At 48.3% G+C, this 16,584-nt stretch overlaps 1 protein-coding gene and 2 non-coding genes across 3 annotated transcripts; all 3 read right to left on the bottom strand.

The window, feature by feature from the left end:
* Positions 1-907: 907 nt before the first annotated feature.
* ATP5F1B (ATP synthase F1 subunit beta) lies at positions 908-5,897 on the bottom strand. Its single transcript, XM_040983468.1, has 10 exons — positions 5,704-5,897; positions 5,079-5,261; positions 4,665-4,839; positions 4,220-4,341; positions 3,792-3,976; positions 3,337-3,495; positions 3,118-3,240; positions 2,408-2,620; positions 1,881-2,082; positions 908-1,167 (listed from the first exon to the last, which is right to left on the bottom strand). Exons 1-10 carry the CDS (start codon positions 5,828-5,830, stop codon positions 1,070-1,072), a joined length of 1,587 nt encoding a protein of 528 aa, XP_040839402.1. The 5' UTR covers positions 5,831-5,897; the 3' UTR covers positions 908-1,069.
* LOC121164101 lies at positions 4,052-4,126 on the bottom strand. The gene has a single exon (XR_005885014.1). It is a non-coding gene; the product is annotated as a small nucleolar RNA SNORD59 (small nucleolar RNA).
* Positions 4,928-5,002, bottom strand: LOC121164096. The gene has a single exon (XR_005885013.1). It is a non-coding gene; the product is annotated as a small nucleolar RNA SNORD59 (small nucleolar RNA).
* Positions 5,898-16,584: the final 10,687 nt, after the last annotated feature.

The raw sequence follows: 16,584 nt of genomic DNA, 5'->3' as shown, positions 1-16,584 counted from the left end.
GAAGCGGACGCCCCTGCTCCACCCCTGGCGCCTCTCCCAAGTCGCCTCCCCAACCTCCAGCCCCCGGGGGCCTCGGAATTGGGAGCTTGGCTTTTCTCCGCCCAGCTTCAACCCAACTTGTAGGCCCCGGGGAGGTGGAGCTTACTGGAGCAAGCTCCTCCTCGGGACAAAAGCCCCAGCTGGTTTGTAAACAGTCATTAGCTGAGAACCACATCCCGGCAAATGGCCTTCATGGATTTCAAAATGGTGAGATCAGAGTTCGTGCAAACTGCATCCGGGCTGCCGCGAGAGGGCAGCAGGACCAGTCTGAGTTCCAAACAGCACAAACCTGACCTTGCATTGTTAACAACTGGAGCCTTGAGCCTTGCTGCTCACCATTCAGTGGGCTAAAATGAACAGGAAATAATCTTCCACTTGGTTCAAGCTCAAGCCAGCAACCCTGAAACTTGGCATTTCTGCTAAGACTCTTTCCAGAACTTTCTTAGCAGAACGCAGGCCTGGGCCCATGCTGTTACAAACACGCAGAGCCTCAAGAACACATGGCCTGACCACCCAGCCAAGGTGGAGGGAGCCTTGAGTCAGTATTGATAACTATTTCCTAAAAATTGATTGGACTGATTAATTCCTGCTTCACTGAGGAAGGTTATTTCTAAACACCGACCCATTTTTTTCCCCCAATATGTTCTTTTAAACGCTCCTTTTGCTTTTTAATCATGAAATAGGAACACACTGTAGAATCTTTCAGGTAAAAAAGAATCCTAAGACCACACTCAGCTGCCCACCAACCCAAGAGGGGCTACTCGTTTTTGTGAGCCCATTGCAAACATGGCTTACTTTTTGACTGTGGTCATAAAAAATCTGGGTCAAACACAGCATTGCTGCAGAATCAAGAAAATCAGACAGATACTGAGGGGTTACATTTTATTGTAAACCTTAAATATTCTTCAAACAGAACAGAATGATTCCAATCAAGGCTCTTGCATGGCTGACACAGACAACTGAAACGTTTGAGAGGCAAGGAGAGGGACAGTACAGAGGGTAAGTGCTTGCAGCCTGCCACCAAGACCCCTCATGAGTGCTCTTCAGCCAGCTTGTCAGCCTTCGCCACCGCTTCTTCAATGGGTCCCACCATGTAGAAGGCCTGCTCTGGGAGATGGTCGTATTCACCTGGAGAGGGGAAATCCAGTTCGTGAGAGGCAGAGGGCATGAGTTTCCCGCATAGCACATAAATGCCTCGCCACTCAAGGACACATGTAGGGCATGCCTAAGAAACCTTCATTCACCATATTTACAAAACACGATTCTAAGTATACATTAAAATAACACATGGTGGGGCCAGCACAGTGGCAGACTAATCCTCTGCCCTGTGGGACCAGAATCCTGCTCCACTTCTGATCCAGCTTCCTACTTATAGCCTGGGAAAGCAGAGAATGGCCCAAAGCCTTAGGTCCCTGCACCCACATGCAAGACCCAGAAGAAGCTGCTAGCTTCAGATAGGCTCAATTCCAGCTGCTGCAGCCATTTGGGGAGTAGATGGAAGACCTCTTCTATCTCGCCTCTGTAAAATATACCTTTCAAATAAAAATATTTAAAAACAGAGACACATGGTTTGAAGCTGTACCACCTAAGTTTCAATTCTTGCTCTCAGCATATCAGCAGAAGCAGGCAGACCCTTCCAGAAGTGGAAGAAACTAACATTGCATACAAAGGGCTGGGTCACACACACTGGCAAAGGTAGATCATCTTCAAACCAAACATGAAAAAACAGCTTATTTTTGTAATTAAAGAAAGGTGAACCGGGCTCCACAACTACTGAACAGGAATGCTGACTGTTCCAGATTTCAGTTTTGTATGTAGTATGCACTAAAAAACAAGCTCACCTGCCAGGATCTGCTGGAACCCTTTGATGGTCTCCTTCAAGGGGACCAGCTTCCCCATGTGGCCTGTGAAGACCTCAGCCACCTGGAATGGCTGAGACAGGAAACGCTGAATTTTGCGGGCACGGGACACAGTCAGCTTGTCTTCCTCAGACAGTTCATCCATACCCAAGATGGCAATGATGTCCTGGAGGGACTTGTAGTCCTATGAGAACACAAGATCAAAACAAGGCCTGAATAGTCACATGCCGTCAACCTGGACAAAACCCTAAGTGGCAGAGAGGAAGTACAGGCTTGCAGGTCACGAGGTCCCTATTTCTAACCTAGCACTATCAGAAATCAATTGGATTCCAAAGCCTAAGTACCTGGAAACCCAAGACTTCCTCAGCGTTCATGACTCAAATACCGGTCTCAACTTCCCCTGCTCCACAGTCAATCACACATGGTCTGAGAACAGATGCAGTCCTCACCCACTCCCCCAAATCCCTAAGGGACTTAATGGCCACTGACTGCCATGGCAACACACTCACCTGCAGGATCTTTTGCACTCCACGGGCAACATCATAATGCTCATTGCCAACAATGTTAGGATCCATGATGCGGGAGGTCGAGTCCAGAGGATCCACAGCAGGATAGATACCCAGTTCGGCAATAGCACGGGACAGGACAGTGGTGGCGTCAAGATGGGCAAAGGTGGTGGCAGGGGCAGGGTCCGTTAAGTCGTCAGCCGGCACATAGATGGCCTACACGGAGTCAAAAGCCCATCAAGAACAGCAAGGACCAAAGACATTTTCCTTACGCCACTCCTCTTTCTGACCTTTCTACTCATTCTCTTATCATTCCAAAGTTCACCTCAAAAAGAGCTTTCTTATAGTCCCCATACCTGTAGCTGGGAAAATACCTGGTGCCTCTAGGCCATGATGGAAGAACTGTGCTATGCTGTCCTTCACTCAAATGATGTTCACCTTGAGTTAAAAATAGCCAAAAATCTCCTTGCACTAATGAATCATGAAAGTTACTACAATTTAGTCACCATGTTTAGTTAACCATTAATGCAGTAAACATTCAACGTTTAGTTTCTACGCTTCCAGACTTCTGATCTACACTCACACATATTCCTTCCATTGCCTTAGACCATTTTTTCCTAGTCTTTTAGGGTCTTTAATATGTACACAAGATACACTGCACCCTATTCTGGGGAAGTCATGAATGCCCTGTTCCTCTGTGTGCCCTTCCTCACCTGTACTGAGGTGATGGAGCCCTTCTTGGTGGTGGTGATACGCTCCTGCATGGTGCCCATGTCAGTGGCCAGAGTAGGCTGATAACCCACAGCAGAAGGGATTCTACCCAATAAGGCAGACACCTGAAAGCAGGATAGGAAAAAAAAAAAGGTGTGAAAAGTAACACAATCACACAGCAGGGTTAGATGAGCGAAGTTCTTGCATGCCTTCCCTCTCACCTCCGAGCCAGCCTGGGTGAAGCGGAAGATATTATCGATAAACAGCAATACATCTTGACCTTCCTGGTCTCTGAAGTATTCGGCCACAGTCAGTCCAGTCAGAGCAACCCGGGCCCGAGCACCTGGTGGCTCATTCATCTGCCCATACACCAGCGCTACCTGCAGGTATCAGACAAAGTCAGAAAACCTGGCATGGGGCCACAGAAGCCACACCCCCAGCACCACCAAATCAACAGCCCTCACCTCAAGGACCCTCCTCCTCAGAAAAGTATAAAACCAGGGTCTCCTGAGACACAGGAGCTGCCTTTCAACCTTGCCATGCTCCCCAAGAAAACACCTCCCCAATTTAGAACTGTATCTACCAAAGTCTTAAAAGTTTAGAAATGTAATCTAATGTGAAATAGGAAATCAGCTGGCCAGATTCCTGCTGAGCAATGGGACAGCCTGGTGCTCACCTTGGAGGTGGCATCCTTCAAGTTGATGACACCAGACTCAATCATCTCATGGTATAGGTCATTGCCCTCGCGGGTCCTCTCTCCAACACCAGCAAACACCGAGTAACCACCATGGGCCTTGGCTACGTTGTTGATCAGCTCCATGATCAGTACCGTCTTGCCAACTCCGGCACCGCCAAACAGCCCTACAAGATTAAAAAGATTATTCAAGAGCTCTGCATTCTGTGATTAGGCAAACTTTTACAAAAGCTGTGCTTTTTCCATCTCAGGAATGGCATCTGGCTTCATTCGCAATCTCAGAAGAACGAAAGTCAGAAGCTATTCATCAATGAAGGAGAGCGCTCAACACACACACAAGGGCTTTTTTTTTTTTTTAAATCCCTTTCCATACTAGGTGTGGAAAACCTAAACCCACCACGGTGACGTACCAATTTTGCCACCCTTGGCGTACGGAGCGAGCAGGTCCACAACCTTGATCCCAGTCACCAGGATCTCCTGCTCCACACTCATCTCCATGAACTCAGGAGCCTCCGCATGAATAGCAGCAAACCTGTCAAAGAGTGAAGAGGGTTGGCATTCGGGAAGCAATTCCATTCCCCAGCAGCTGGCACCGAGCACCCACCTCCCATGCCAAAGGAGACTGCAGAACAAACTCCTGCAACCTCAGTCATACACCTAAGCCTAAAATACACTATTTGGGGTAGCAGATTTTTTGGGGGGGCAGTCCATTAGAATTTTGATACCCCAAATTGATTTGGGAACAGTGTGAATCTACTAACTGAATCTATCACCAGGGTAGAAATCCCCACACAAAGGTCCAGGGAGTTAACTGGACAGTGTCACCCTGGTGCACAGCTCCAGCCAGACACTCACTGCTTGGTCTTGATGGGGCCCCTCTCATCAATAGGTTCTCCAATGACGTTCATGATGCGGCCCAAAGTCTCAGGACCAACAGGGATTTTGATGGGGGCCCCGGAATCCAGGACTTTCTGGCCTCGAACCAAGCCTTCTGTGCCATCCATGGCAATGGTCCGTACTGTGCTCTCACCTGTAGGGAACACACATTGCAGAGTGACACAGGAAGGACAAGCTGAGAAGGTGACATCTGGATCAAGTGCACTGATTCAACCAAGACTCCTTCTCAGTATCTAAACATGGCTTCAGCAAACTCAGAAGAACGAAAGTCATTTTGATAAAATCATCATAGAAAGGAGACGGCTTGGTTATTATATCGGTTTGAATAAAGCACTTACAGTCCTCAAAAAAAAAAAAAAATCCTTTACTCACCCAAATGTTGGGCCACCTCCAAAACCAGACGAGTGTCCCTGCCTTGTACCTCCAGGGCGTTCAGGATAGGTGGCAGCCCCTCATCAAACTGGACGTCCACCACGGCACCAATGACGGCCACGATGCGCCCGGTGGCCAGGCCTCCCTTGGGCGCCGGCGAGGTCTGCGCAGCATAGTCGCGAGCTAGCAGAAAAAAACACCGAAAGGTCCAGGCAAGCTCCGATTTAACCGCCAAGAAACAAGGCTAAGCCAGCCGAGGTTCGGCCTCCTCCCGCTGGTATGCAAGGAGTGTCCAGAAGAGAAAGCCACGCAGTAAGCAAAGAAAACGTGCCTACACAGCCTTTCCCGTTCACGCGCAACACGAAATTATGGAGGAGCTCGGTACCCCCAACCCTTGCACGGGAAGGTCAATGCACCTGTCCGTCACACAAGACCCCATTCTGCAAAACGAGACAGGACTGTGTGGGAGAAGGCTTGCAGGGACGAACCGCCCTGGCTCGCATGCACACAGCCCGCCCCTGGTAAGCTTCCCGCGCCACGGATTAGGCCCCAACTACCCTGGGCCTCGGCTCAAGGTCACTGGGGCAGGACAGAAAGAACCCATCCACTGGGGGAAAGCACTCACCTGGCTGGACCGCTGCTGGGGCGGCGCGCAGTAAGAGCTGAGCTTGCGGGAGGGACGCTGAGGGGCCGAGTCCCCGCAAGGCCCCGGAGGCCGACGCCGCGGCCACACGACCCACAAGACTCAACATGGCGGAGTCCGGGTGGAGACTGAGAGCCGCAGCTGTCCCCGCCGCCGGCAACCCTGCAGCTGGGGCGCAGACGCTTCTGCTAGAGGCATGTTCAATGGCTACATTTCCTGCCTATCATTCTTAACCCTGCTCCTATAGGTTAACAGACTCCCATGTTTCCCAGTGATTGGTTAAATCTGCTGCTAATCTGAAACTCCCATTTTGATTGGCAAGGCCATCCGTCCAGCCTCGAAACCTCATTGGATCGCAGGACTGTCACTTGGGGAAAAGGTCTGGACGGAACTACGTTGAAGATAGGGGCCGAGTTCCTGTTGCCGGCACGTGGGCTGTCTTTGCCCGTCCTTGGGCTGTCTCCTTGGCTGGGACCTTGAGCTAGATGACAGGGGCTAGGGGTGGGGGCTTGGGAAGCGGTATCATCGGGAAGCTCTCCTCTGGGGTGACCGTGACGCAGTGAGGCATTTTCTCGGAAGGTGAAGCACGGGTTTTCTGTTGCGACCTTGCTTAAAGGATACGAAAATAACCAATCCCGTAACATGGATATCAGACACTTAGGAGACGAAAATAAAACACAGGACTTTTTTTTTTCCTGTTGAGCACATTTGCAATTTTTATCTTCTCAGGTTTTTAATTTTTAAAATTTGCTTTTTTTTTTTTTCTGCTGTTCTTTGGAATGCCCTGCGTCTCATAAAGGTGCAAGGTTCGAGTCCTGGCAGCTGGTTGCTCGTGCATCTGGGAGAGGCAGTGGATGGTGACCCAAGGATTCGGGTCCCTGCCACGTGGGAGACCTGGATGGACTGGTTTCTGGCTGCGGGATTCCGCCCGGCCATATCTGTGGCGGCCATTTCAGGAGTGTAGCAGCAGCAGGAGAAAAAAATATCTCTCTGTGACTAACCCTCACACTCTGTGTACTAAATAAACGTCGGCTTTAGAGCATGCCTAGGAAGGTTCCAGCAGAAGCTGCACTAATGCTGGCTCCTGGGGAAGGGAGAGGGAGGAGATGAGACCCCGGAGCTGCAGGAGGAATTGTTCACAGCACATGGAGGAGCTGACAGAGCTATGGCAAGCAAGCAATTTGCAAGGTCCAGCAGAAGGGTAGCAGATCCTAACTAGGCATGCTTGCAGGAAGCAGTGTGAAGCCACTAATGGGACCACAGGATCAGGGGAGAGACAGTTAAGGCATGAGTGTGGCATAACATGCAGGAGGCAGGTCTCAGGGGACTGAAACAGGGACGGTGTAAGAGCCAAAGAATTAGCCTCTTCAGGCCACTGGAGATCCAGCGGGGGGTGGGGGGGAACACCTTAAACTCTCCTACAGTAAATGCCTGGTGATGGCAGGGCTCACCTTTATGCCAAGAAGCCTGTGGGAAAGCGCCAGGACAAATTTGTAGGGGGACTGCAAGTTCTCAGGAGGTTGTCTGAAGTGAAAAAGCACGTGGGCAGGTGAGGGGGGGGTTGTCTTCCCACATGCTAAATGCAGCCCTGACTGGACCAAGTGTAGTTTGTGTATCAGAAGACAACTGTCAGCTGTTGGAGATACAAGCACAGAGCTACATTTCAAAAGGAAGCTGTGAAGGACAGTGTAGTGGTAGAGCAGTTCAGCTGCGTCCTAAGACACTGGCTGTCACGTAGGCTCAGATTCCAGTCCTGGCTGCTGCACTTCCAATCCAGCTCCCTATCAGTGCATTTGAGAAATCAGCAGAAAATGACACAAGTACTTGGGCTCCTGCCAACCCACCAGGGAGATCCATCTGGATGCAATTCCATGTTCCTGAGCCAGCCTGGCCTTTGTCATTTAAGGAGAGAACCAGTAAATGGAAGACCGCCTTTCTCTGTCTTGCCCTTAATCTCTGTAACTGTACCTAGCAAATAATATTTTAATGAGGCCTTTATAAAGTGCAAAGACACTGAGAGTACAACTGAGGCAGGTATGGTAAGGAAGGTTAAGCTTTTCCTTATGGTGCCTCCATTCCCTGTCAGAAGGTGGATTCAGGACCCAGCTACTCTGCTTCTGATCCAGCTCCTTGCTGATGTGCCTAGCGAGAAGTTGATGATTCAGGTACCTGGGACTTGAGTTTCTGGCTCCCACCCTTAGCCTGGTCCAGACCTGGCTGTTGTGATAGCTGTGTCAGAGATGAGCCAGCATGTAGACCACCTCTGTCTCTGCTTTTGGCTCTGACTTTCCAATAAATAAATATATCTTGACAAACAAAATAGAGATGGCATCCTTTACTAAAATGATTTTTCAGCCCGATGCAATAGCCTAGTGGGAAACTCTTCACCTTGCAAGCACCAGGATCCCATATGGGTGCCAGTTCTAATCATGATTGCTCCTCTTCCTTTCCAGCTCCCTGCTTGTGGCCTGGAAAAGAAATCAAGGACTGCCCAAAGCCTTGGGACCCTGTATCCTCATGGGAGACCCGGAAGAAGCTCCTGGCTCCTGGCTTCAGATCAGCTCAGCTCCAATTGGACAGACAATCTTCCTCTCTTTATATCTGACTTTCCAATAAAAGTAAATAAATCTTTTTTTTTTTTTTTTTTTTTTTTTTTTAACGAAGTCAGAGATACAGAGAGCAGGAGAGACAAAGAGGAAGATCTTCCATCTGATGATTCACTCTCCAGGTGACCGCAATGGCCGGTGCTGTGCTGATCTGGAGCCAGGAGCCAGGAACCTCCTCCAGGTCTCCCACAAGGGTGCAGGGTCCCAAGGTTCTGGGCCATCCTCGACTGCCTCCCCAGGCCACAAGCAGGGAGCTGGATGGGAACCGACACCCATATTGGATCGTGGCACATTCAATTGAGGATGTTAGCCACTAGGCCACCGTGCTGGGCCCCAATAAAAGTAAATAAATCTTTTTAAAAAAGAAAAAGATCTTCTGTCTGCTGGTTCACTCCCCAAGTGGCTGCAAAGGCCAGAGCCGAGTTGATCCGCAGCTTCTTCCGAGTCTCCCACATAGGTGGAGGGTCCTAAGGCTTTGGGCTGTCCTCAACTGCTTTCCCAGGCCATAAACAGTGTGAACTGGATGGGAATTGGAGCAACCAGGACATAAACTGATGTCCGTACGGGATCCCGGTATGTGCAAGGTGAGGATTTTAGCCACTGAGCCATTGCACCAGGCCTGAATATATTCTCTTAAAACACTTCATCCTTATGTAGTCAGTCTTCTGTTGGCACATTGATAGCAGTGCTACATGAAGAGACAGCAAAGGAAAACTTGGCATTAGGAAGCAGCATTGAACCCCTAGTGACCTTTGAAAGCGGGTCACTTAGCCACAGTTGGTTGACCGGCCAGCTGAATATTTGGAAAGCAAAACTCACATAACTCATTTAATACATACCTGCCTCTAAGATCCTTAACCCCTTTAATTCTGATTCCTTGTTCAGTTGCATTTCACTTAAGCAATTCACAACTATTCCAACACTTCCCCAAATGTTCTACCTACCTCAGAAATCTAATACTCCTCCTTTTGAAAAAAAAAAATTATTTTAATTTATTTTCATTGGAAAGTTAGATTTCCAGACAGAGAAAGATCCACCATTTGCTGGTTCACTTTCCAAGTGGCACAACTTCTGGAACTGAACTGATCCAAAGCCAGGAGCCAAGAGCTTCCTGGTCTCCCACGTGGTACAGGGTCCCAAGGTTTTGGACCGTTCTCTGCTGTTCTCCCTGGTCACAAGCAGGGAGCTGGAACAGAAGCAGCCAGCCAGGTCAGGACTTGAACTAGTGCCAATGCGGGATTCTGTTGCGTGAAGGCGCATTAGCCTGTGGAGTGTTGAGCCATGGCACTGGTCCTCCCCTCATTTTTTTTTTTTTTTAATGATTATCTATTACACTGAGAGAGAGGACAGACAAAACCTACATGCCCCCAAATAGCCAGGACTAGGACAGGCTCAAGGAAGGTGCTCACATTTACTCACCCATGTGGGTGGCAGGGATGCAAGGACCTGCGCCATCACCTGCCTCCTAGTGTGCATGCTCCCAGAATGCTGGATGGCAGGACTCAGAGCAGCATTCCAGCATGCCACGTATGCGTCCCACAGTGGCTTCACACACTACAATGCAATGCTTGCTCCTGATACTCTCTTCTGGGAACCAGTTTTGGGAAATTAATTATGATTACACACACAATATATGGAACATGCTAGGTAGCTAAGGTAAGCTTTCCAAGGTTTGTGTTTTGCAGAATGTTCTGTTTCAGTACATTTAAGTTTATTGATCATGACTGATTAGTAAACCATCATAAGGCCAGGTAATAACTTATTTTCTAACCAAGTTTTTCTTTTTTTAGATCTTATTTAGAGATGCAGGGACACAGAAAGCACTTCCATTGACTGGTTCACTTCCCAAATGGCTACAATGGCCAGAGTTGAGTCAATCCAAAGCAGGGAGATTCTCTATATCCCCCAGGAGTACAGGGTCCCAAGGCTTTGGCCACCCTATACTGCTTTCCCAGGCCACAAGCAGGGAGCTCGATGGGAAGTGTAGCATCCAGGATACCAACTGGCGCCCATATGGGATCCTGACCCATGCAAGGTAAGAACTTTAGCTGCTTATGCTACCATAACAGGCCAGTTAATGAGTGAATCCCAAAAGGTAAGATACCATGTTTGCCTTGATTTAACCTGTAATTTTTGTTTGTTTTTGAACCTGTCATTGATACCGTCTCAACTCATGTGTTTTAAAGAATTGACTTGCGTTATTTTTAACAAATTGTTTACTCAATACTATGTCAATTAATTCCATAACATTGTATTGTTGCTGATGTTTTGTTGGGGCTTTTAACTGACCGGAATTTTACTCTGTTAGCTCTACCTTCAGACCAGAGGTCTCCCCAAGAAGCCACTGAACTTATCTGGACAATAAGATGCTGGACTTTATGCTAGGTATGTGCATGCAATGAAGGAATCTCAACTGAACTTGAACTGTGGTTATGCAGCAAGGTGGAGGAATCCACCATGGGGGGAGGGTTGTTGGAAGGGTGGGGGGAATCCATCTGCTCACTTTCCACATGATCACAAGACATGACGAACCCAAAGAAGTCAGGAATGTCCATATAGTGGTTGGCAGGGCCCTTGCTGCTTTCGAGGCATGTCACGCCCACGCTCCTATCGACCCGCAATAAGAGGCAGACGCGAGTGAAGTCTTCCGCGGTAGTCTTTATTGTGCACACCAAGATGATGAAGAGGAAGGCCCCGACCCACCTTTTGCTCTCACTATTATAGAAGGCAGCTCCGCCCTACCGGCTGTTCATAGGCCAGCCTTCTGATGATGTATTGATCATGCCTCTGGAGAGACTTGCGGATAGGGCAAGGGCTTAGTCCACGCGCCGATCACGGGCCTGCCCATGCGCTGTATTACTGCGCTTGCGCAGGCGTCTGCGCAATTCAGCCAGAGGTGCGTGACTAACGTCACCACTGCTGACGTGCTCTCTTCCACCAGGCGCCATCTTAAGGCCTCGCTGGACTTGAGCCAAAGGCAGGTCAAGTACAGGTCAAGTACAAGGCTCACAGCGGCTCACCACATCTCCCCCTTTCTTCTTTATAAGAGACGCCTGTCTTAGGTTGTGACAGGACAACTCCGAAGCCCGTCCGGAAGGATCATTGTTGCGCACCAATGACCTCCTGTCTTAGGCCGGATGATTGTCTGTCCCCTTACCCGTCATTGGCTGTCAATTATAAAGGCAAAAGCATTGGTTTAACCAGCTGGCCGCCCTACTGTGTGCAATGGGAGAGACCCCGACAGTGTGCAAGGGCCGGCCTCGAAGGAGACATAATACACCCACTTAACTCGGTGCAATGCCGCAAGGGCTCGAGGTGCTAAAGCTGAGTGCTAGTCTTCCTTCGAAAGCATGGTCAACCATGCCATAGGAGACGCGCCCTCTTGTAAGGCTAATAGTGCCTGGTGGATGATGACTCGATCTCGCGCAGCCCTCTTTCTCATACACCAAGGCAAAAAGGGGCTAGAGCTAATCCTCCACACAACAGTGAGAGCAAAACCCCCACTCCCGCCCATTCCTTCACAGAGGCTGCGATGGTCTTGATCCAATCTGTCATGGAGGCCGCTATGGAAGGGTCAATTCTAGTGGAATTGATCTGGACAATCGCAATCCTCAGATCTTGTTGAAGTTCATCAAACTCTTTGGTCCAATTTCCTAAAAGATAACTAGACAGTTGTCTGGACAAATTAGCAGCATGTGAGCCATTAACAAAAGGAACCGATGTCACACATAGGCCAGGAAGACGCCATTGACAGCCTAATTGTGCTACTTCCCACAGGGTGTCGACCTGGTCCTGAACCAGATCGACTCTCTGATTCAAGACCATCAGGCCCCCTTTTAGGTGGCTATTAATGTGGGCCTGATTTTGTAAGGCTTGGGCTGTAGCAGCAGAAATGTTATTTAAGGCAGTGGCCGTCTGTACAGTGGTGGAAAGGGCCACGGCCGCCGTGGCGGAGGCTGCAAGAGCTACGGTAATAGCGGCTATCAGAGCAGCCGTTATCCCAAAATCCCTCTTCTGGCGATATAGGGTCAGAGCAGTGGGGGTGTCCACGGACCAGGGAAGCCATCTCGGGATGTGCATCACAACAGCTCCATCCCAGCCATCAGTGGCATTCCAGCATTGTGCCAATTTGCACCATTTCTCAGAACAATTCAAAGATGACACTGGTTGGCCTGTAGATTTAAACAGCAGGAACAAAAACGGAGGAATCACACAAACTGGAGTGGAAACAAAACTCTCTGTCCTAAATTCTTTGGTAACATTTAACGAGGTCTCAAAAGGTTCCGTAAAATTCCAGGTAACATTGGCAAGCATTATCTTGCCTCCTCTCAACATTGAAAATGGTTGCAAATCTGTACAGGATCCATTAATTCCACAAAGAAGCCACTGATGCCAGGGATTCACAAAAATAGATTGTACTGGATTTTGATATGTATAATTAAGGCCACTATAGGAGTTATTGCGCCAGGTACCCATAGCAGGAGAAAAGGTATAATGGCCTCGTCTGGCCCACATAACCATGGGGGACTGACAGGAGGTCCATGGTTTCAAGAGTTTTGATGAATAGGGCGTGGAACAACGGGGCATCCATTTTGGCTGTGATGGAATCGTCAGATTTCTATTAAGATGGCAGAGTGGCATAGCCCCGAAAATTATGGTGGCATTGGCAAAAGGAGCGGCCTCAGTAGATGGCGACTGTGTGGACAACAAAGTTTGCCTAAGCCATTGATCTAGCTTCTGTGTCCAGGTTAGCTCTGGCTGATCTACCCACGCAGCTGCCTGTGGAGAAAAAGTAACACAAGAATAATCCTCGCTGGCAGAGCCACTCCAAAACTGAAAACACAGGGAGCCACTCAGATCCAAATTATAGCTTGTAACATTGGCCTCTTCCAGATCCATAGGCAAATATGGCAAATCAAGGGTCTCATTTGTGGTAAAAAAGCGAGGAAACACAGCCGCTGTATGGGTGACCGGCAGGGGCCGTGGAAAGGCAGTTAGAATGCCCCAACGATGCTCAGTCATGGCTAAGCTGGATAGAAGCAGCACCCCAACTAGCACTAACAGGGTATTACCCCGAAAGGGATTCACGATTCTCATTCTCAGCGGCGTCCTCTTCGTCCTCTTGCGAAGGCGCTGCTTCAATCGGGCCTGGACAGCTGCGGGTCAATCGTGACGGAACCCAAATCGGGACTGGAGCATCCTGTGGAAACACACAAATAGCTCCTCGAGCTTGTCTTATTACAGGGTCTGGACCTTTCCATTTAGTTTCTAATACATCCTTCCATTTGACCCATGACTGTTCTTTAGTAGAGGGAAGGGAATGCCGATCGGCGGCGCTCAGGCCTTTCTCATCTAGTTGTAAAAAATTAATGGTAAAAAGGGCCAGGGCCAAAATGGCCCGAGGGCTATGGCTAGTGAGGCCAAATGAGTCCCAGGCGGTTCTCTGTTTTTGTATGTATTCTTTAATGGTGCGATGAGCACGTTCAATTATTCCTTGTCCTTGTGGGTTATATGGGATACCAGTAATTAATTTCACACCCATCTGTTTGCAAAAGGCATGAAATTTCACCGAGGTATAGGCAGGGCCATTATCAGTTTTGAGACATTCAGGTTTACCCCACGCGGCCCATGCTTCTAAGCAATGTTGGATTACATGAACAGCCTTTTCCCCGGTTAGTACTGATGCAAAAAGTATGCCTGAAAAGGAATCAACAGATACATGTACAAATTGATTTTTCCCAAAGGAGGGGACGTGTGTCACGTCCATCTGCCATAGTTGATTAGGCCTCAATCCTCTGGGGTTAACCCCTTCATGTGGAACAGGCCTAAATTCGCAGCAGGCAGGACAATCAAGAACAATCTGGCGTGCCTCTTTTCTAGTAATCCCAAATCGAAGTCTAAGGGTCTGGGCTGAAACATGAAACTGTGAGTGGAATTGGCGGGCCTTCTCCTCTGAGGAAGGTGGAGACACGAGCATCATCATAACCTGAGTCCTGGTGGCGGCGTCTGCAAGAGCATTTCCTCTGGTTAGTGGTCCCGGTAGGCCTGAATGGGCTCGAATATGGGTTATATAAAAGGGGTGGTTTCTATGCCAAATGGCCTGTTGAATTTGTTTAAAAAGATCTGCCACCGGGCCGGACTCTGAAATAAAGCCAGCGGCCTCTAAAACATTCACCGCATTCACCACATATAGGGAATCAGAAACAATATTCAAGGGCTCTGAAAAGGTTTGTAAGGCAAGAAGCACCATATGACATTCCACTCTCTGAGGAGAGACTGTTGAAAAGGACTTGGTTATTATCCTCTCTTCAGCAACCAGGGCTCCAGCTCCTGTCGAGGAGCCGTCAGTGAAAACTGTCAAAGCACCAGTAAGAGGATGAGAGCTGGTTTTCTCTGGAAAAACCACAGGATGTCGCTGTAAAAATTGTAATAATGGGTGTTTTGGAAGATGATTATCAAAAACTCCTTGATAGGTAAACATTAAGATGGACCACTCATTGCTACACCTACTCAGCACTTGTAATTGTTGAACAGTATAGGGAACTACTACGCGGTCTGGATAGCGCCCAAAATGACACAAAGCTAATTTTAACCCCTTAAGTACTATGGACGCGACCGCAGATGGATACCATTGAATAGACTTAATCTGAGAAATCTGAGAATGAATCCAAAGCAATGGGCCTTGTTGCCATAACACAGCAGTGGGGAAAATCTCTGTAGCTAACACACATAATTCAAAAGGCTGATCTTGATCTAGGCGAACTAATTGAGCCTTCTCTATGGCCTCTTGAACTTTCACTAAGACCTGTTGTGCCTCAGGTGTGAGTGTTCGTCGGGAGGCAAGATCAGAATCGCCTTCAAGTAGGGCGAACAGGGGCTTTAACTCCTGAGAAGAGATCTTGAGGAAGGGTCGTAACCAATTAATATCCCCCGCTAATTTTTGAAAATCATTCAGTGTTCGCAAATGAGACATTTTAAGACTTATCTTTTGAGGCCTAACATATGTTTCTGTGATTAAAGATCCTAAAAAGGCTTTTACCTGCTGCATTTGAACCTTCTCAGCTGAAACTATAAGGCCATAATTCTGTAGAGCCCGCTTCAAATCAACATAAATCTGTAATAACTGGTCTTGTTTTTGGGCACAAATTAGAATATCGTCCATATAATGGACAATACGAGCTGTTGGAAACCGGTCTCGTACCGGCTGTAACACTTGGGCAACATAAAGCTGACACATGGTGGGGCTATTAGCCATTCCCTGAGGCAATACTTTCCATTGATAACGCTTATCCGGCTCTTCATGATTAACAGAGGGAATAGTAAAAGCAAACCTCTCCCTATCTTGTAATGCTAATGGTATAGAAAAAAAGCAATCCTTTAAATCAATCACTAATAACGGCCAGTGTTTAGGGAGGGATGACAAAACTGGGAGGCCCCTTTGAACGGGACCAAAACATTGCATCTGTGCATTTACAGCTCTTAAATCATGCAAAAGGCGCCACTTTCCTGATTTCTTTTTGATAACAAAGATAGGAGTATTCCAAGGAGAAACAGAGGGCTCTAAATGTCCCAAATGTAATTGTTCCTGAACTAATTGTTGAGCAGCTTGGCATTTCTCAAATGATAGCGGCCATTGGGGAACCCAAACCGGTTCGGCTGTTTTCCAAGGTATGGGCAGCTGCATACCAATGGCTGCTATTAAAAACCCAGGGGGGTGCTGAAGGCGCCGGAGTTGCGGGTGCCTCTTGGCTCCGCCCATTGCGGGAGGAGGGGCCACAACGTCCCTCCTGGGCCTCGCGTTCCCTGGAGTCTTTCTCACCTCTCCTTTTTCTATTATAATCTTTTCTTGGTCTACGCTCTTCCTCTGAGTCTAAAGATTCTGTATCTGAGGAAGAGGGAGCTACTTTTAACTTCTCTAACTCCGATATCGGGTAAAGGGAAGATTTTTTCTCTTGACTATGGCCATTTTTATCGTTTTTCTCATTTTTCTTGACTCCCTTTTCTTGTTTAAGTTTGGTACCAACTCTCTCCTCCCGCTCTGTTTCTGAGAGGCTATCTTGGGCTAATTGAAGGCAATCTCGACCCTGAGTCACAGCTTCTTTGCACCGGTCATCTTCTAAACATGCACGAATCAATCTCCATAGTGGCATAACTCCCGGACTCAAACGGTCACGCTCCTTAGCTCTCTGTAAATCTTTACCGAGTTTCTCCCAGGACCGCGGAGTCAATGATCCGGAAACCACATACCAGGGCGCAT

The sequence above is a fragment of the Ochotona curzoniae genome, unplaced genomic scaffold (assembly GCF_017591425.1).
Source record: "Ochotona curzoniae isolate NIBS_2020 unplaced genomic scaffold, NIBS_Ocur_1.0 contig_1014, whole genome shotgun sequence".
NCBI lineage: Eukaryota > Metazoa > Chordata > Mammalia > Lagomorpha > Ochotonidae > Ochotona > Ochotona curzoniae.
The sequence above is the reverse complement of the archived record's forward strand: the minus strand, read 5'-3'. Positions and strand labels throughout refer to the sequence as shown.

Bases quoted from the DNA above. Each gene is read 5' to 3' on its own strand.
- ATP5F1B (XM_040983468.1), bottom strand. From the start codon at position 5,830: ATGTTGAGTCTTGTGGGTCGTGTGGCCGCGGCGTCGGCCTCCGGGGCC. The intron at 4,342-4,664 runs GTGAGTGTCTGG...ACTCTTTGACAG, and splicing joins GGCCCCATCAAGACCAAGCA to GTTTGCTGCTATTCATGCGG. The intron at 3,241-3,336 runs GTGAGAGGGAAG...TCCTGCTTTCAG, and splicing joins TCACCCAGGCTGGCTCGGAG to GTGTCTGCCTTATTGGGTAG.